Here is a 17,469-nt window from a genome sequence, read left to right on the forward strand (position 1 = left end):
TAACATTTCTAAAGTGGCTGGGGGAGGATTTTAAAAATCTTTTTAAGCTTTAAAAAACCCCTTTGTAATTATAGGAGCACCTGCCCCACTTGAGGTGTGTAGATTTCATCCTGGTGCCTCCTGAAATTAAGAGAAAAGAATCTTTGGCTACCCAGGAAATTAATTTTAAAAGTAAATCCAATCTTATTTCCGGTATAGTTCTGATGAGATTTTTCTAGGGGTTTTTAAAAAATAAAAAACCTCCTGAGATCTACTTTCTGTGCCAAAATAGATCCCAATTACTGAGACGGTTTGAAAATGATTGGTCTCTTGATCATCAGGCAGCAAAACACCAATGTTAGTTTTCGTCCTTATCTTCTTTCTTAAACTTAGAACTTAAAATAACTTTATTGTCATTTTGAACGTACGCTAATTGGCATACATTAAAATGAAATTTCGTTGCATGCAGCTCTCAAAGGATCTCACCTTTCTTTCACGCTTCCCCTTTTTATTAAACTACACATGGTTAAGGATGGAGCAAGGGAGAACGCAGGCTAGTAAAATAGCTCGGCAGATCACTTTAGCACTCTTGCTTGACTGGTTACTTTGTTGACAAAAGAAAGAGCAAGCAACTACCTATAAAGACCTGGGCCACCATGTTGCAATACAAAGGTAATTTGGGGGCAATTGTTGGATGGGCTCATATGTTGTACCAACCAAGTCATAAAAGTGATTGAAAGTTTTGGCTTAAAACAATGAAAATTGAAAATTAAAACACAAAATAAATACTAGGCCTACCAATCTTCTTTACAGCATTAAATGTAGCTCATCTATTGTGGTTGGAACGCAAACATGGTGGTGCAACAGCCTAATTTTAGCGGTTATCTTTAGGTAATTATCTTAGCCCACCAGCAAAGCTCAAACTGATGGCCTCTGCTTTCTGCCCCCAGTTCCTAAAAGGTGAAAGCAATGGAAATTTTAATTTATTATCTCCCTCTAACATTTCTCAGGTTCCTAGGGTTTCTCGTCTGCAGTTAAAAAAGCAGTTTGGGAGGACCCAAGAATTTGCAAGATCAGTTTTTTAATCTATACAAGGAACTCCTTAAAAGCATTCCAAAAATCCTACATTGTTGTTTATTAACAATATTGTAGAAACATGAACAGGAAAATGACTCTGCCTACGCTGATTAATGCCAGAAACGCTCCATAAATTCCATCATGGCAGCTATGTAATTTTGGGTTTGTCTGTCGGTTTTCTGGGTACTTCCTATTTTAAACATTTAATTGTCGAATTCCCTGGCAGGCATCTCTGACAAATGTTGTCAACTCAGCACTGGCTTTTTTGTTTCTCTCTTCCAAACCTACGGGACCTGGTGATTTGCCAAGAATGTGGTGCTTAGTGGCTCTGTAAACACACTCTCACCCAAAGGCAGATTAATATATGAGGCTGTGGGGGCTGTTTTAAGATCAAAGCTAGTACTCTGGTCTGATTCTGATAAACTATACGATAATGAGATTAAAGAAAGCACAGTTAATGAAGCAAATTGTTTGGGGAAAGTATGATCAAATGTTGCATAATTCTCTCCTTCCATTATTATGAGGCTTGTCTCCAGAGAGACTTGAGTCAAAGGAAGTAGCTCACGTCTCCCATGAGGCAAATCAGTTGACCTTTCAAATTAATGATTTCTTTTTTTAATCAAAGATCGTTAGCTAAAGGATACGGCCTCTTGGAACAGAGGCACTGATTTCCTAATCTAGCAGCAAGAGGCGAAAGAGAAAGCAAAGGAGAAATTGTGGGGATGGGCACGTCAAGCTGGATGTGTCTTGGGCTACATAAAGTCCTTTGGGTTCATTTTAAATCCAAACGAGCCATTTGGAATGGAGCTGCGGAAGTGGTGGCCCCACTGCTTGCGTGGAACCATCCCCTTCCCACCAGTCTGCAAAGCTGGAAATGTTGGGGAACACTTTCTATTGCTGCTAGGAAATAAATATTATCTATTTATTTACAAAATTTATTGGCCTCTCATCTTATCTCTGGGTAACTCTGGCTGCCTTACAATCATAAATACATCAGGCAACTATTTTTTGGAGAAGAAAGAAAGTAGCTTCAGCTTCATTCAGAAGTCAACCCTTGCCCATAAACTGGGAAGTATGAATGAAGCAAATGTGTTTGGATTCTGCTCACTGTTCCTCTTCTCATCTCTCAACAATTACCATCTAAACCAGGGGTGTCAAACTCAAGGATTGTGGGCCCAATCCGGCCTGCTGGGTGCTTAGATCTGGCCCACAGGGCCACCCTGGAAACAGCGAAGGACCAGCCTGTGGTGACTCTGCCAGCAAAAACGGATCTCGAGAGGCTGTGATGGCCTCCTGCAATCCTCTGCCAGTGAAAAGGGAATTCGGGAGGGCAGCATGCGACCCGAGCTCCAACATGAGTGACGGTGAGCTGGCCACACCCATCCTGGCCACGCCCACCTGGCCCCCAAGGTCAAACACAATCCTGATGCGGCCCTCAATGAAATAGAGTTTGACACCCCTGATCTAAACTATGGAGTGGTTGTATGGAGTAGTCAGCCTGCACTCTCCTGATTTGCCTCCACTGCAACTCTTAGCAGTCTCATACAAGATGGCTATTAGTGACGGATATTAGAAACAACAGCGCCAGAACATCTGGAGAACTATAGGTTCCCCATTCCTGAAAGAGTATAGTTGAAGAGAAAATTAATTATGGCTTATGAACTGCAGCTCAGGCTGACTTCTACCATATTCAGCTCACAAACCAGTGCGCTATCTATTTAAATCTAGGTCCCCGAGTGTGATTGACTCACTAACTGAAGTGAAAATAATTTGATAAACCCGTGATTTGCCACAACGACAGATACAGATTTACTGTGTGGCTATATACCTCTTTAAATCATAAAATAAATTTCAGTGCAAAGTTCATGTAACATTTGGCAAACTGTTCTGAGGTTGGGAGGGGTTTTTTTTTGGCACTGTTATTTCAAATGGAAAAAAAAAATGCATAAAAGTTAAACTGTTACCAGGGAGCAAACTTTTGTCACTATTCCTTGCATCTGCCACAAGAGTATTCTCCTCTAAACGAAATATTGTTTTAAGAGTTATATTACTTCTCTTTAAACTTTTCCGCCTATCTTAGTGATGCTTTCTGTTTGATTTTCCAGACAATTTCTCTTACGATGAAAACTCGATAGAGTCAATACTAATGAAATGAAACCATCTCTCTAACAAGCCAATGCTCTAATGTACTTTCCTCATATTGTGTCTTTTAAAATCAGAATTAAGGCATTTCACTTCCTCTTTAATGAACAGGGGAAAATCAATATAGAGGGAGGAAAGCAATAGAACAGAGGTGGTTTTACAAAACCATTCCTTTGCTTTGCAGTTGTTTGAGTTGAGAAGGCAATTCTGAAGAGACCTGGAGAGGGATAGGCCAAAGCTATGGCTATTTCTCTATATTTGCTTCTACTTTTCTGTAGTGGATAAGCATGTCTACAGGCAAGAGAAAAAGGTCTGGAACCTCCTGAAGACAGATGGTCCTGTGATAATTTATAATTTGGAGATACATAAAATGGAATATAGCAAAAAAATCCTAAAAAAAACCAGTCCTAAATATATTCATATATGTACAGGTAGTCCTTGACTTACATTATTTAATTTAATTAAATTAATTTATTTAGTGACCGTTCAAACTTACATCACTGAAAAAAGTGGCTTTTTCACACAACTGTTTTAACATCCCCGTGGTCACATGGTTTATATTTGAATGCTTGACAATTAACTCACATTTATGACTGTTGCAGTGTCCCGGGATCATGTAAATAGCCTTTTGTGACCTTCTGACAAGCAAAGACAATGGGGAATTCAGATTCACTTAACAACCATGTTGTTAATTTAACAACTGCAGTGATTCACTTAACAAATGTGGCAAAACAATCTTAACAATTTTTTCACTTAACAACATAAATGTTGGACCCAATTGTGGCCGTAAATTGAGGATTGCATGTACCAAAGACCTGTTATTTTCAATTAGCCATATCTTTTGGAACTGGCTAGTTTCTTTACTGTTTCATTACATTAGTGACTTTACATACCACATCTGGGTTGAGCCTGAAGGCCAAAGGAAGAGAATAAAATAAGGAACGAATGGTGGTTAGCAGCGAAGAGCTCCAGGACTGATGGACCTCTCGACTTCTGGGAATGCGATGGAGGGCAAACTGTAATTCCTGGGGAGAATTGACAGATTTGCAGATAAGAATCACTCGGATATACTAAACATTATTTCCTGTACTGTAAAACTCGCGGGAATATAAACAATGATAGATAAAGAAGACAAGCCAACTTGAACCGGCTCCTGCTTATTTTCACTGCATTCTAGCATCCAATTGTCATGAGCCACGGAAGATAATTCTGTTCTGACCTAGGTTTCCCAAGAGTATGAAGCAAACTCCTTGTTCTGACAAAAAAATATTTTATTAATTTACTGTGAATTCTGCTCATTCACATCCAGCAAAGTCTTTCAAGAGACGGTTTACAATCACAGACCTTATCTGGTTTGGAGAGCTGCCAGGCTGATATCTGCAAAACCTGGCAAGAAGTCTCTTGTCGTGAACCAATTAAGCCAACTAATTTTCTCCTGCAAACTCCACTCCCCTTTCACTCCTCTTTTATTTCTTCTGGGAGGGCCATTCATCGTCCATCTGTCCAAGTCGACCCCTGTTCTTTAGCTGATCCTTTCGTCTGGCAACTCTGCACATTCCCACACTGAGAACAGGCTCCAGCTGTTCGTCTGCCTCTGAAGGCAGCTGATAACTGGCATACGGCTCTGGCCCCCTCTATGCCTCCAACACAGAGCCCTCATCAGAGCTTTCCCCAGACTCCAGGACTGGCCCATGTTCCTCCCCAACCTCCTCACTGTCCGAATCTGCTCGGCTGGCTGCTGGCGAGCCACAACAAATTCTGCAAAAAAAAACCCAAAGGAGAAAGAATCCACATTTAAGGTCCCCACCCCACCCTCCCAAAAACAGGGCAAGAATCTCAGCTAATTGAAGACAACCTTTCCAGTTCGAAGGTAAATTCTTTGAAAAAGAAACAGATCTTCCTTTCAGGTAACCAAAATAATAATCCGTGCTGAATTTCTTGTGGCCAAGACTTTTTTCTTTCTTCAAAACAGCATACAGGAAAAATCTTTTGGTAAGACCTTGAGAAACATAGAGCTAGGCAGTTAGAGTAGACCAATCTTATAGTTAATAGCTCATTTGCAACTACAAGTATTATCTCTACAAGGAGTAGCCAGGCTGGTATATCCTGCTGTTTGCTTAATTTCCACAGGTTAAAAAAAAAACTATCCTGCACCAAAGTCCCTTCCAACTCTATGATTCTGTTTCTCAGAAACTTATTGCAATAACTCCCACAGCTTCCTTGGCAGGAATCTATGTTTGTTTTTCTGGTAGACTATTTCATTTTCTGTAGGGCCATGGAGGCTGTGACCTTTCCTGTAGCTAGCATGCAACCAGCCTCTCCAGGTTACTAAAAACAAGTCAGTTTTGAGTGGTTTTGGGAAGATTGGCATAGATGTATCACACAGCACTAGATCAAGTGCCCCATCTGGTGGACAACTGTTAGCAAGACTCCAGGCTTTTCCTCTTATAATCCCCAAATCATCCAAAGACACACACTTAAAATCAAGGCATTTGGTTATCTCTGAGCAGACACTGAGCTTAAGAATTTGTTTTCAGAACTGAATTCAGTCTTTCAGAAAAAAAATCCTAATGTGAGTTACCATGAATTTTCTTCATTTCAATAGTCTCTCCTCTCTCCCTCCCACTACACACCTACATCCATATCTGTTTGTGCATCTACCCATCTAACTCTATGAGTATTTAGTGTAAAATGGGAGTTTAAGATCTTCTTGAGCTATTACAAATAACTGTCTGTAGATTCTGATCTACCTTTAGTCCACTTGGTTTTTTTTTTATGACCCTATAATCCGTTTTATTGGGGTGGAGCATTTACTGGCCAGATGCCCTTCCTAACACCTATATGAAGTTCGCAGCAGATATTTTCTCTTTGTGCCCTGATAGAGAAACATCTGTTGTTGCCTAGGGTTGAACTCTCAGCCTCCTGATTGTGTGTCGAGCATCTTCACCTCTAGGCCACCGCATCTCTCAGTCCATTTTCTGGGTTACCAATATGAAATTACATCTTCTGAGTTCATACCCTGTTAGAAGTACCTGCCACGCTTTGAATATTACTTGGCATTATTGTTTAATTGTTTAATCTTAGATTTGTTTCAGGTAGATTCCATAAGTACAAAACAGAACCATATCAAAACACATCTTTGCAATCAGACCTAAAGCGAATCAAACATACATACGTAATAACAGTCAGACGAAACCACAAAACCATATTTTATTACTCAAGATCTAGCCTGGGGAAGTTCCTACGGAAAACTGGGTATGTCTAGTTTAATAGAAAGAAGGACTAGGGGAGACATGATGGCAGTGTTCCAATATCTCAGGGGTTGCCACAAAGAAGAGGGAGACAAACTATTCTCCAAGGCACCTGAGGGTAGAACAAGAAGCAATGGGTGGAAACTAATCAAGTAGAGAAGCAACTTAGAACTAAGGAGAAATTTCCTGATAGTTAGAACAATTAATCAGTGGAACAGCTTGCCTCCAGAAGTTGTGAATGCCCCAACACTGGAAGTCTTTTAAGAAGATGTTGGATAGCCATTTGTCTCAAACGGTATAGGGTTTCCTGCCTAGGCAGGGGGTTGGACTAGAAGACCTCCAAGGTCCCTTCCAACTCTGCTATTGTATTGTATATTGTATTGTATTGTAAAACGAATAACTATCACAAGCTGACAGTCTCATGAGACAGGTATCTGGTCTTCTGTCTACATCATTTCCAGCTGATCAGAAGAAAATGTGGCTGGTGCACCTTGCCCATTAAGATGTCCTTCCGGCAGAAGGTTACTTAGAGACCATCAACATTCAGAGCTTGTTCTGGAGACAGCGCCTTGCATAAAAGGTATCTTTTTTGGATTGTTATGATTTTGTTCTTTTCAGAGGTAACACACATAGCCCTATTAGTTATAAGCATAAATGGGACTGGCAATTACCATCATACATTGTGATGGTTGTAAACTCAGTCATCACATGACCAGATTCAAATTTACAACCTTTTTAGTAGTGGTTGTTAAGCAAATGTGATGGTCTTAAAGCAAACATGATTGTTAAACAAACCCATTGTTCACTGTGGAGCATTCCCCCCCCCCCCCCCCCAGAAACCAGAAGGAAACACCAACTTCTGGAAAAATGTCATAAATTGCAGCCACGTGACTGCAGACCGCTGTACACAGTTGTAAACATGAGCCAGTTGCTGAGGCCCCAAAATGCAGTCATGTGACCACTGAGAAAGTTCAGAACTGAGTCGTAAGTAGCTTTTACAGGGGTTCTTCATAACTTTGAAGCTCACTAAGTGACCAGTAATAAGTCAATTGTCTCAACGGAATGTTGCATTGATAGTTATACAATTCTATTTCAACTATTTGTTATTCAATTGCTTTAAATATTGATTCCCATGGAAAAGAGGCCGTGTTAGCTTTTGTGGCAGTCCAAGGGCTATACTCAAAAATGAGTGGCTTAAGGCCAGGAGTGTCACACTCACGTTGTCACAGCGGCATCACGTGATGTATCGCTAAACCGGGCATGGGTGTGGCCAGTGCGTGACACATCCGGCCCATGGGCCAGGAGTTTGACAGCCCTGGTTTAGGCCAAAAAGAACCCAATCGTTTAAATTTTTAAAAAAGTAAACAATTCACACATTCCTCACAGACACTTTTACATTGATATTATGAAGTAGTTTTCACATGCTACTACTCCACTTCTGTTTGGGTTTAAAAATAATTTCAAAAATAATTTATTTTTCCCCAACTTACTGCAGGTGGCAGCATGTATCCAACTATAGTTGACTGAAAATGTGAAACAGGATTAGATTTAGTTGCTACTTGGACTGGTAATTACCAGCACTGAAGACTAGATAGGGAAGTTGAAAAAAAACATTTCAGGAGAATGCAGTGGCAAACTAGTTCTTTACTACTCCCTTAAGAAAACTACATCCATCTGTGAAACCCTCAAGAAACCTACATGCGCATGTGATGAAGTATGAATCAAGAATTTTTCATCTTCATTTCCCACTCCCCGCTTTCCACACACATTCACAGCTTCCACTGATTTAAAATCAGAATGTGTACACATTATCCACAGCAGTAACTTATTTCCTGATCAGTAGAGGGTGCTATGACACTGAGACTCAAATTTAGGGACAGTACAAAATCCTACAAAAGACAATTGTCAGAGACAATGCCTGCTCAATGGAAAGCAAACACAAAAATGTTTCAGTAAAAATGGAAACTTTAGAAATCAGTCCCATAGAAACATACTGTAGCTTTCATGTTCTTGGCCTTTTGATACCTTGAACATAAAAGAAAACAGAATAATATATATATAATAAGCTATCAGGTAAACACTATTCTTCTTTCTGATGTTTTATTTATTTGTCAAATTTATTTGCCACCTATCCTGCTAGGGAGTTAAAAAAATTAAAAAGAAAGAAATGAAAAGGGTATTTTTTTTTTATAATTCTGCACTGAGACTTTAAAAAATTTTTTTTTTTGATGGATCTTCAGTTCACCAACCTCCAAGCCTCCCAGTTTATCTTCATTGTAGAAGCAGAATTGGGAATTAGCTACGTCCCATATTAATTCAAGTAAGAAAGAAGTGCTGGCAAAGCTGTAAGGAGAACAAGTTTGGATGTGAGTTGAACAAGGTACAAAACTAGAGATGTCTGTGTAACATCCTATTCCAGCGGCCTGCTAGATAATATACACAGGAGTTCCTCAATCTTTCGCTCTTCAAATGGGTTGGATCGGATAATGTAGTCTTCAGCCAGCAGGGCCAAAGGCTGTGCTGCCTAGAGGATTATAGCAGTTGGAGTTCAATTCATCTGGAACTCATCAGGTTACAATAGTCTGGACTAAACATCTGCTAATAGTCATGTTGGTGGATTATAGATGTCTAGCGCTTCTATGAAGCGTCAGGCTGGAGAACATAATTTTGAAATGTGGCTACCAATCTTGCTAGTAGAAAAGCATCATGATGCCAGGACACAAATGTAATTTTCTGCATAAGCTGCAGGCATATTCTATGTATCTCCAGGGTGAGTAATCCAAACGAACAAAACAATGAAGTTGCAAGAGCTAGAAAAGCATTATTTGAGGGAAAGCATTCTTGACTCTTATCTCTATATAAAGCAGTCCGAAGAGAGAGTTCACATTATGTCAGCCCATATTTTTGTTATAGAGCTATGGTTGAACAGGATAGTTGAGCCCTAAAGAAATGTGAGGTTGCTTTGGATTGGAAACTGATCTGCCTTGTTCTCGTGATCTGGTGCTTTTGGGTTTCCACATTATGCTAATTTATCTTGTGAATCATGATGTTTGAATAGAGCCAGATAATAATCCTACATAGTTTACTTGGATTCACTGAGTTCCAAGGGACATTATTTCCAAGAAATGTATATAGGATTGCAACCTTGTGGTTTGGAATACTTCCAATAGTTCACTTTCCTTCCCCATGAATAATGAACTATAACTGGGAAACAAATTGAAGCATATAAAAGATTATGGCTACAGTCCCTCCATCCTGTTCCCCTCCAAACCCAAACCCAGAGCAATTGAAGCCCTGTCAAGTGTTTCACTTTGGTCTGGAAATTTTAAGGAAAAAAAATATCTGAATATGTTTAGTGATTATCTCAAGAATCTTAAATACACAGTGACAAATGTGTAATGAGAAATTAATGGAAATTACTCATGAGCCAGTTCAACAATGTAAGACATTGCAAACCCCCAATGCTTAGCCAATCTGTTCTGATGCTTAGGCTATGCCACTTTTAACATTTTTTTTTGTATTGCTAGAATAAAGGCAAGCAGATCTCAGGCTTGTGGAATCTTTTTTTTAAATGAGGACCCAGGATTCATCAAGCAGTTTGATAAAAAAGATAGACCCTTGAACTATAGAGTATTAAGCCCAAGGATTTTTTTAAATAACTGGACTGACGGAACTGAGGATCTCTCCTTACAGAACCCAACTTTTATTTACTATTTTCCCTTCATTTCAGTAATATAATTAATAGGGAAATGTATTTTCTAAACAGACCAGAGGGTAATTAGAACTGCAGAAAAAACAGTTGCTACCAACCTGCCTTCCATTGAGTCTTGCTTACTGCACGAGTCAAAAAGGGGGCTGTGGAAATATTTACAGACCCCTCACATCCTGGAAATAAATTGTTTCAACTCCTTTCTTCAAAACGATGCTATAGAGCACTGCACACCAGAACAACTAGACGCAAGAACAGTTCTTTTCCGAACGCCATCACTCTGCTAAATAAATAATTCCCTCAACACTGTCAAACTATTTACGTCTGCATTACTATTACTATTAATCTTCTCATCACTCCTATCACCCATCTCTTCCCACTTATGACTGTATGACTATAACTTTGTTGCGTGTATCCTTACGATTTATATTGTTTCCTAGTATGCTTTGATTGCTTATTTGTTCCCTATGACTATCATTAAGTGTTGTACCTTATGATTCGTTACGGATGTATCTTTTCTTTTATGTACACTGAGAGCATATGCACCAAAGACAAATTCCTTGTGTGTCCAATCAGACTTGGCCAATAAAGAATTCTATTCTATTCTATTCTATTCATTTGAAGTTTCACCCTTAGGTTGTTCTAAAATGTCCCAACCTTCTAGGTTTCAGAGAATATTTTAAATAGCCACCATGTATATTGAAAGCTTCACTGCACGGTGAAAGATGGAAGCATAAAGGGGATCCCAACTTGAGAAAAGGATTTATGTCGCCCAGCAGCAACCTTTTCAAGAAAATGCTCCCTACTCATGAACTTGGGAAGAAATAGGAAACCTCACTCCATTTGGCCTAGTGATCAAACATATCCCATTTCAATATACAGTACGGATTAGATGTATAAGGCAGAGCCAAAATTTCTGGAACAAAAGTGTTCAACATTGGTAACTTAAAAACCTGTTGTCTTCAACTCCAGAATTCCCCAATCAGCCATGGAGGACCCACCATCCACAAGTCTTAAAGTTGGACACCCCTTTTCTAGAAAGACAGCTCTTTCTACCTTTCTATGTTGTTTTATATTTGGAGGATATAGATCAGTGATGGCGAACTTATGGCACGTGTGCCACAAGTGGCACGCGGAGCCATTTGTCAGGGCACACGAGGCGCTGCCCTGTCAGCTGGCCAGCACGCATGCGTGCGCTGGCCAGCTGAGTTCACCCTTTTTTAAAGTCATTTTTCGCCCTCCCCAGGTTCCAGAGCCTTTATAGAAGCCTGGGGAGGGCGAAAAGAGCCCCCCCGCCCCCCCAGGCCCTCTGAAGGCTTCATGAGCCTCCCTGAAGCCTCCGGAGTGCAAAAAACCGCCCCTATGGGCAAACCGGAAATTCGGGAACGGACTTCCGGTTTGCTCGGAGGGTCGTTTTGACTGCTCCGGAGGCTTCAGGGAACGTCCTGAAGGTCCCTGAAGCCTTCGGAGCGCTCCTATAAAGCCTCTGGAGCCTGGGGAGGGCAAAAAAAGCATGAAAAAAATGGGGGGGAGTGCCTGTAGTGTGTGCATGCGCACTGGGGGGGTCGCGATTTGCATTATGGGTGCGGCACGCCCGCATACTACCCCCCTGTGCTCCCCCCACTTATGGCACGCGAGCCAAAAAAGGTTCGCCATCGCTGATATAGATGCTTCAAGATTATCTCAAAGCCAGCTCCCTTCCTCTGGAGTTAGGTGCTTAGTGAAGCTTTATCTGGCCTGCATGGAAGACACCCCCACCCCCCCAAGTTAGTGAGAAAAGTAAAAAAATTAGGATCGGAACTTCAGTGCAAACTGGAGAAAGCTACAGTATTTGAATAGGAAATGTGACATTTAATAAAATATGAATAATCAGAAAAATAGGTATAAAAACTCACCGAGGAATTGGGGTATTTTGCAGCTCTTTTTTGTTCAAAAGAACGGATTTTTTCTTCGCTCATCTTATCTGAATCAGCCAAAACATAATGCCTGGGAGAGTATTTCTTGGAGAGACTGTTAAGCAGCCTTAAGATTTCTGTAGTATGTCCTCCTGAAAATACACAGAGTTAAATTCTGTAAGTTCCACAGATTTAGAGTAAGAATTTTACTCATGCTGTTGATTTGAGTATGTACCTTTTGTTGGCTGGGTTTTACAAACCATACTTATCCACAATTAACTTAAATACAGTTTCCTTAATTAACCCAATCCTTTCTTTCCTTGACCACTGAACGGTAAACTAACCACAAGGGCTTGTTCAACAAGCTAAACTATGTAAGTTTGTTAGTTTGTGGTTCACTATGATATCTAGAACAACAAGACCAGGCAAGTAATAGTTGCCACTGTCTCCAGCTACTCACCTTTCCAATCCAATTCTGTTTGCTAGAATATTGTCTTGGGCTTGTCACGATGTTAAAAAGTTTGCTAGACATGAACTGACTGGAAACTGACACTCAAGAGTTAAACTAAGAAAGCTTTATTGCGCAGGTCATAAATGTTATCTGAAAGTGATTAATTGCGCATGCTTCACACATTCCAGAACTTATTCCTTTGTTCTTTTGTCCGGCTGCCAAGTTGGCAGACGGAGCTTTCATTATCAAAATGTAACAATTTAGTTAACTTTCTGTTTTATTTACTTTTATTAAAGTTTGTTTATTAATTAGAATATACTTCTCAAAGACTTTTATTTTATTTTCTTAACATCTCAATGATATGCTGAAGGGAATCAGCCCGGTCCATAAACCTCATTTTTCATCAGGGTGTTTTTCCCCTGACAGGGCTAATGGAACAGAATGACTGGACCAAGAATGTCTGCACCAAAGGAAATGGAGAGAGTGACCAACTTACCTGTTTTATTTCACTGTATGGGAGGGAGAGGAAGGAAGAGAAAGCAAGAGGTGGCAAAGCAGATTTCCCTTTGCTCACCATCAACTTCTAGGTGGAACACTAGCCAATTCAAAGGGCATGTGAATGCCCATGTAGTACTAAGATGTAATTTGTTTTACAGAGAGATAGTGCAAGTGAATGCCAGTGTAGTGCTAAGCTGTGATTAGTTTTAACCAGTTTCAGTACATTATATTGGCCTAGTGTGACATCAAACTAAACCATAAACCATGGTTTACAAAAGGCAAATTCTGAATTTAGGTACTGAATCAAAATCAAACCAACCAACCAACCACATTTGATATGATGTGTGAACTTTACTAGCAAGTATAAAAGAGCTAGCTGCTTTTTTTCCCCTCCCCAGCAAGAAAAGAGGACCAAATACCAGTCAGAACACTGCTTCTAAATGGAAAATTCTCCCTGTCTCAGTGCAAGAGAGAAGATTATAGTATAGCCTTATTGTCATTGTACATCATGTATACAACGAAATTGGTTGAGGTAGGTTGTCTTTTCTTTATGGGTTTTCCTGGTTCCCAAACTCAAGAGAAAGGCAATGGGAGGGGGAAGGAGCTTTGTTGTTTTATAATTTTGGCTGCAGAGCAAAGAAAAAAAGCAGACTAGAACTCTCTCTGGAATTCTAAAGTGGCTCTACAGATAGTCCTTGACTTACGACCATAATCGAGCCCAACATTTCTGTTAAACGACATACTTGTTGAGTTTTGACCCATTTTATGACCTTTCCTACCACAGTTGTTGAGTGAATCTGGCTTCCCCAGTGGCTTTGCTTGTCAGAAGGTTGCAAAAGGGGATGACACAACCCGGAAACACAGCAAAGGTCATAAATATGAGTCAGCTGCCAAGTATCTGAATTTTGATCACATGATCACAGGATGCTGCAATGGTCATAAGTGTGAAAAGTGGTCGTAAATCATATTTTTAGTGCTGTTATAACTTTGAACTCTCACTAAACGAACTGTTGCAAGTCTAGTATTAAAAATGATTTTTCAAACACTTAGGTAGGTAAAGATATTTCTACTAAGACACCATTGTAATATTTCCATCAGACTACACCAGGGGTGTCCAAACTTGGGAACTTTAAGACTTGTGGACTTCAACTCCCAGAATACCCCAGCAGCTGGCTGGGGAATTCTGGGAGTTGAAGTCCACAAGTCTTAAAGTTCCCAAGTTTGGACACCCCTGGACTACACCAAAGAACCGGGGTTGGTATAAAACTGGGGACAACCAGGTTCAGATTACCCTGGGTCACGCGAATCTCCTGCCTTTAACAATTATTGTCAAGGAAGAATTAAGCAATTGGAATGAAGAATTAAAATCACGAATGGAGCCATGATATTCTGCCTCTACAATATTAGCCGGAGAACCCTCGATTCCTCTCCAAATATATATCACCCAATTCCGAGCAAAATTTCTTCCAATCACCTACAATGCCCAGCCTATCTAGCAAGCACAGCAATCAGCATCGAGAACGCCTCCTTGCTGTAACGGCTTGCTTTGCTTTCTGGGTAATGTAGTCCGGATGGCCACAGCAACCCATGGTAATCGACTGGTTTCTAGCTTTTGGTCTTACCAGAACCGGCAACCACCAGGAGTTTGACATCAGCATCAGGAGTGACAGGACGTCGTTTTACAAACCGCAGGACGAAAAGAATCAGCAAAGGGAAAAAAGAGATGGAGACGCCCAGCTTTGCCCAAAACGACCATTCCATATCCAGACCGTCATTCGACAAACCTCTCCAGTGTTGTAGGAAGCTGGAGGGGGGTTACGGGAGCCGAAGTAGTTCAAAATACGGCAGAAACGTTCGTTCGTCGAATGTGTTTTCGTCACCGTTCCCGGGTTGTTGTTGTTGTTTTTGCAACCGTTGATTGTATATAGTTGCAATGCTTGTCTAAATAAAAAACCGAAAATATTTTCGAAATGGCTAAAGAGACAGCACGGTCTAGAGTTGTTTTAAGTGCACGACAGGTGAAACAGAGATGAGCACTGACTCCTATAGTCGGTAACGACTAGCGGAGTAAAATCCGCAGGGACTCCTTTACCCTTACGACAGAGGTGCTTTTTTTCTATTAGTTTATGGTGAGAATGGCAGTCATCATTTTTGTGTTCTGTGTTTAGTGAAACGAAACAACCTTAATAGGAGCCTAAGATTGAAGAAGGTCCGTTTACTAAAGATATGACTGTCCTAGTGTTTGGTGTTTGGTTTTGTTTTTTGCTAGGCAATACTAAACTGCATATATTCTTGTATCTTAAAAAATTATAATTTACAAGGTATATGGAATGGATTGTGGACAGGCAGACTCTTCCTTTTTAAATATAATGCCAAGGTGCCAGGTGATTAAAGTTCATCACGAAATCAATACAAATACTATGGCCACATACTTGTGTCAAAAACAGCAAATTCAGAGGTAGCTATTGAATCACAATGTCACTAAAGGGGTGTTAATTCTGGCATCATTAAGATTTGCTGTAGACTCTGCTGTTTGGGATGCTGCTAAAAATATTACTTTATATTGATGAAAAATCTATAGCTGACCTAAAAGCCTGGATGGAATGCATGCATTCACTTCCTCTCCATGAATTGGCTTTCTTTCAACTCCGTGGAAAGTCTGACCATAATTTGGCCTGGTTAATATTTTTCTTCTTTTTGCTTAGACATTCAAATCAATCAGTAATAAATTTATATCTATTTAAGGAGCAGCTTTCTTCTGAATGTATATAAAAAAGCAATCCAACACCAGAATCCCAACAGCAACAACAGCGTTCTGATATTCTTTGGAATGGCCCACTCCGAATCTTCCAGTGGTGGTGCATGCAATTACAAAATTATCTGAATTATCTGGAATAGGAAGTGCTTTGTGGTATTCAGAATATATCTACTCAATATCTCTTCCTCACAAAAATTCACAACATATACACATAGGAAAACAGAAATTTTAATGCATTATAATAGCTGATCAATGAATACTTTGGCTAGACATATGAACATTTGAAATGAAGTAATTGGAACTATATGCGTGAAATGCAGCCTTTATCAACATTTTTTGGTGTGTTAGGTTGGATTTTTATTGTCCTTAGCTAGATTAGTGAGAGGAGCTGTAGAGAGGGAGGGAAGAGGGGCGGGAGAGAGACAGAGAGATGATAGATAAATAGATTAGACAGACTCATGCTGTGTATAGTATCTTCCATAGCCAAGGGATGATTCATAACTATATACTTTTATCTTAGTTCAATATTCTAAGGTCTGAATCACAGTCCCATAATTTGAGACTATGAAGCCACATGATCCCCTCAAAAGCCTCAGATATGGCCCCAGAGCTCTCCCACATTTGCTATTGAATTGTTCTTTTTAAGTTACCCAACACAGAAATTATTAAATATGAGAGAATTAAATCTTTTAAATTAATTAAAATTAAATACATTCTATTGTAATTAATGCACTGAAATATTGTTTTAATTAAGTACAGCTTTTGTTTGGACTGCTCTATTTTTTTGCCTCAGTCTTTTCAAGGCCCAGGCAACCCTTGGTTCAAAGAACAAATGCATTTTTTCCCCTTAAACCTGTAATTTATACTTCTCAGAAAATCTTTGCCTAATCCTTAACTTAATCTGAAGCACTGGGTGAGGCTTAATTGTATTTCCTCTCAATAATCTTGAAAAACAGGGACCAGAGAATTAGAAGTAGGCTTTTAAGATAACTTTTAAGCTCCTATTCCTATTGGTGTAGCATAAACAGTGCTGCTATCAAAAGAGAATACTTTTGCCTGTGTTCATTAGGTTTAAGGGCCAAATTTGCCAGTAAACAAAGGTCAATTGGTTTTATGCACAAAATTAATATAAAGTGGTTAAAATGTTGTCTAAAATGCAATTGCATTTAAAATATAAATGTCAGGTAGAGACGAGTTTGGTTTGGATAGAATACTTCATTTATTTGTTTCAGGGTATCTGTATCAGAGGTGGGCTTCAAATCCCGACGCTACAGGTTCGCTAATGCTTGCACATGCACAGAAGCGTCTGGGTGGGTGGGCGGAGCCTCCCGCCGCCGCTACCACCATTTGGCTGATCCGGGCTGAACTGGGAGCAACCCACCTCTGATCTTATGTTGTTATTATTTATTGTTATCATTCATTAAATTTATATATTACCCATTTTACTATTCGGGGCAACTCTGGGTGGCTCTTTTTCAAGGACTTCTATCTCTATTATTTTCCTCAAACTGAAATTGTTGAATTATCTTCCCTTCCATATCTAGTTGTCTTCTGATATGTTGCATTAAAAGCTTCTATAATGGCTACCAAACATGGACCCAGTTTGTGTGTGAATTTCGGTATTGTAATACAAGTGGGCATGAAATTAGGGAAATTATTTTGTCTTTTTGAAGGGACCTGAATTATTTGTTCATAATTGAAGCTTCTAA

General features: G+C 39.8%; 1 protein-coding gene across 1 annotated transcript in view; it reads right to left on the reverse strand.

Annotated features, from left to right (window-relative positions):
- The window catches only part of ALG14 (ALG14 UDP-N-acetylglucosaminyltransferase subunit), a 40,385-nt gene extending 25,404 nt beyond the window's left edge, over nt 1-14,981 (reverse strand). Inside the window, exons 1-3 of the mRNA XM_081947207.1 lie at nt 14,625-14,981; nt 12,054-12,205; nt 4,092-4,223 (exon numbers count right to left, since the gene is read on the reverse strand). Of these exons, the coding sequence (XP_081803333.1) occupies nt 4,092-4,223; nt 12,054-12,205; nt 14,625-14,763 (423 nt within the window). The 5' untranslated portion in view covers nt 14,764-14,981. The remainder of the gene's footprint in view (nt 1-4,091; nt 4,224-12,053; nt 12,206-14,624) is intronic.
- Between the last annotated feature and the right edge of the window lie 2,488 nt (nt 14,982-17,469).

The sequence above is a fragment of the Natrix helvetica genome, assembly GCF_964273705.1.
Source record: "Natrix helvetica genome assembly, chromosome: 3".
NCBI classification, from domain to species: domain Eukaryota; kingdom Metazoa; phylum Chordata; class Lepidosauria; order Squamata; family Natricidae; genus Natrix; species Natrix helvetica.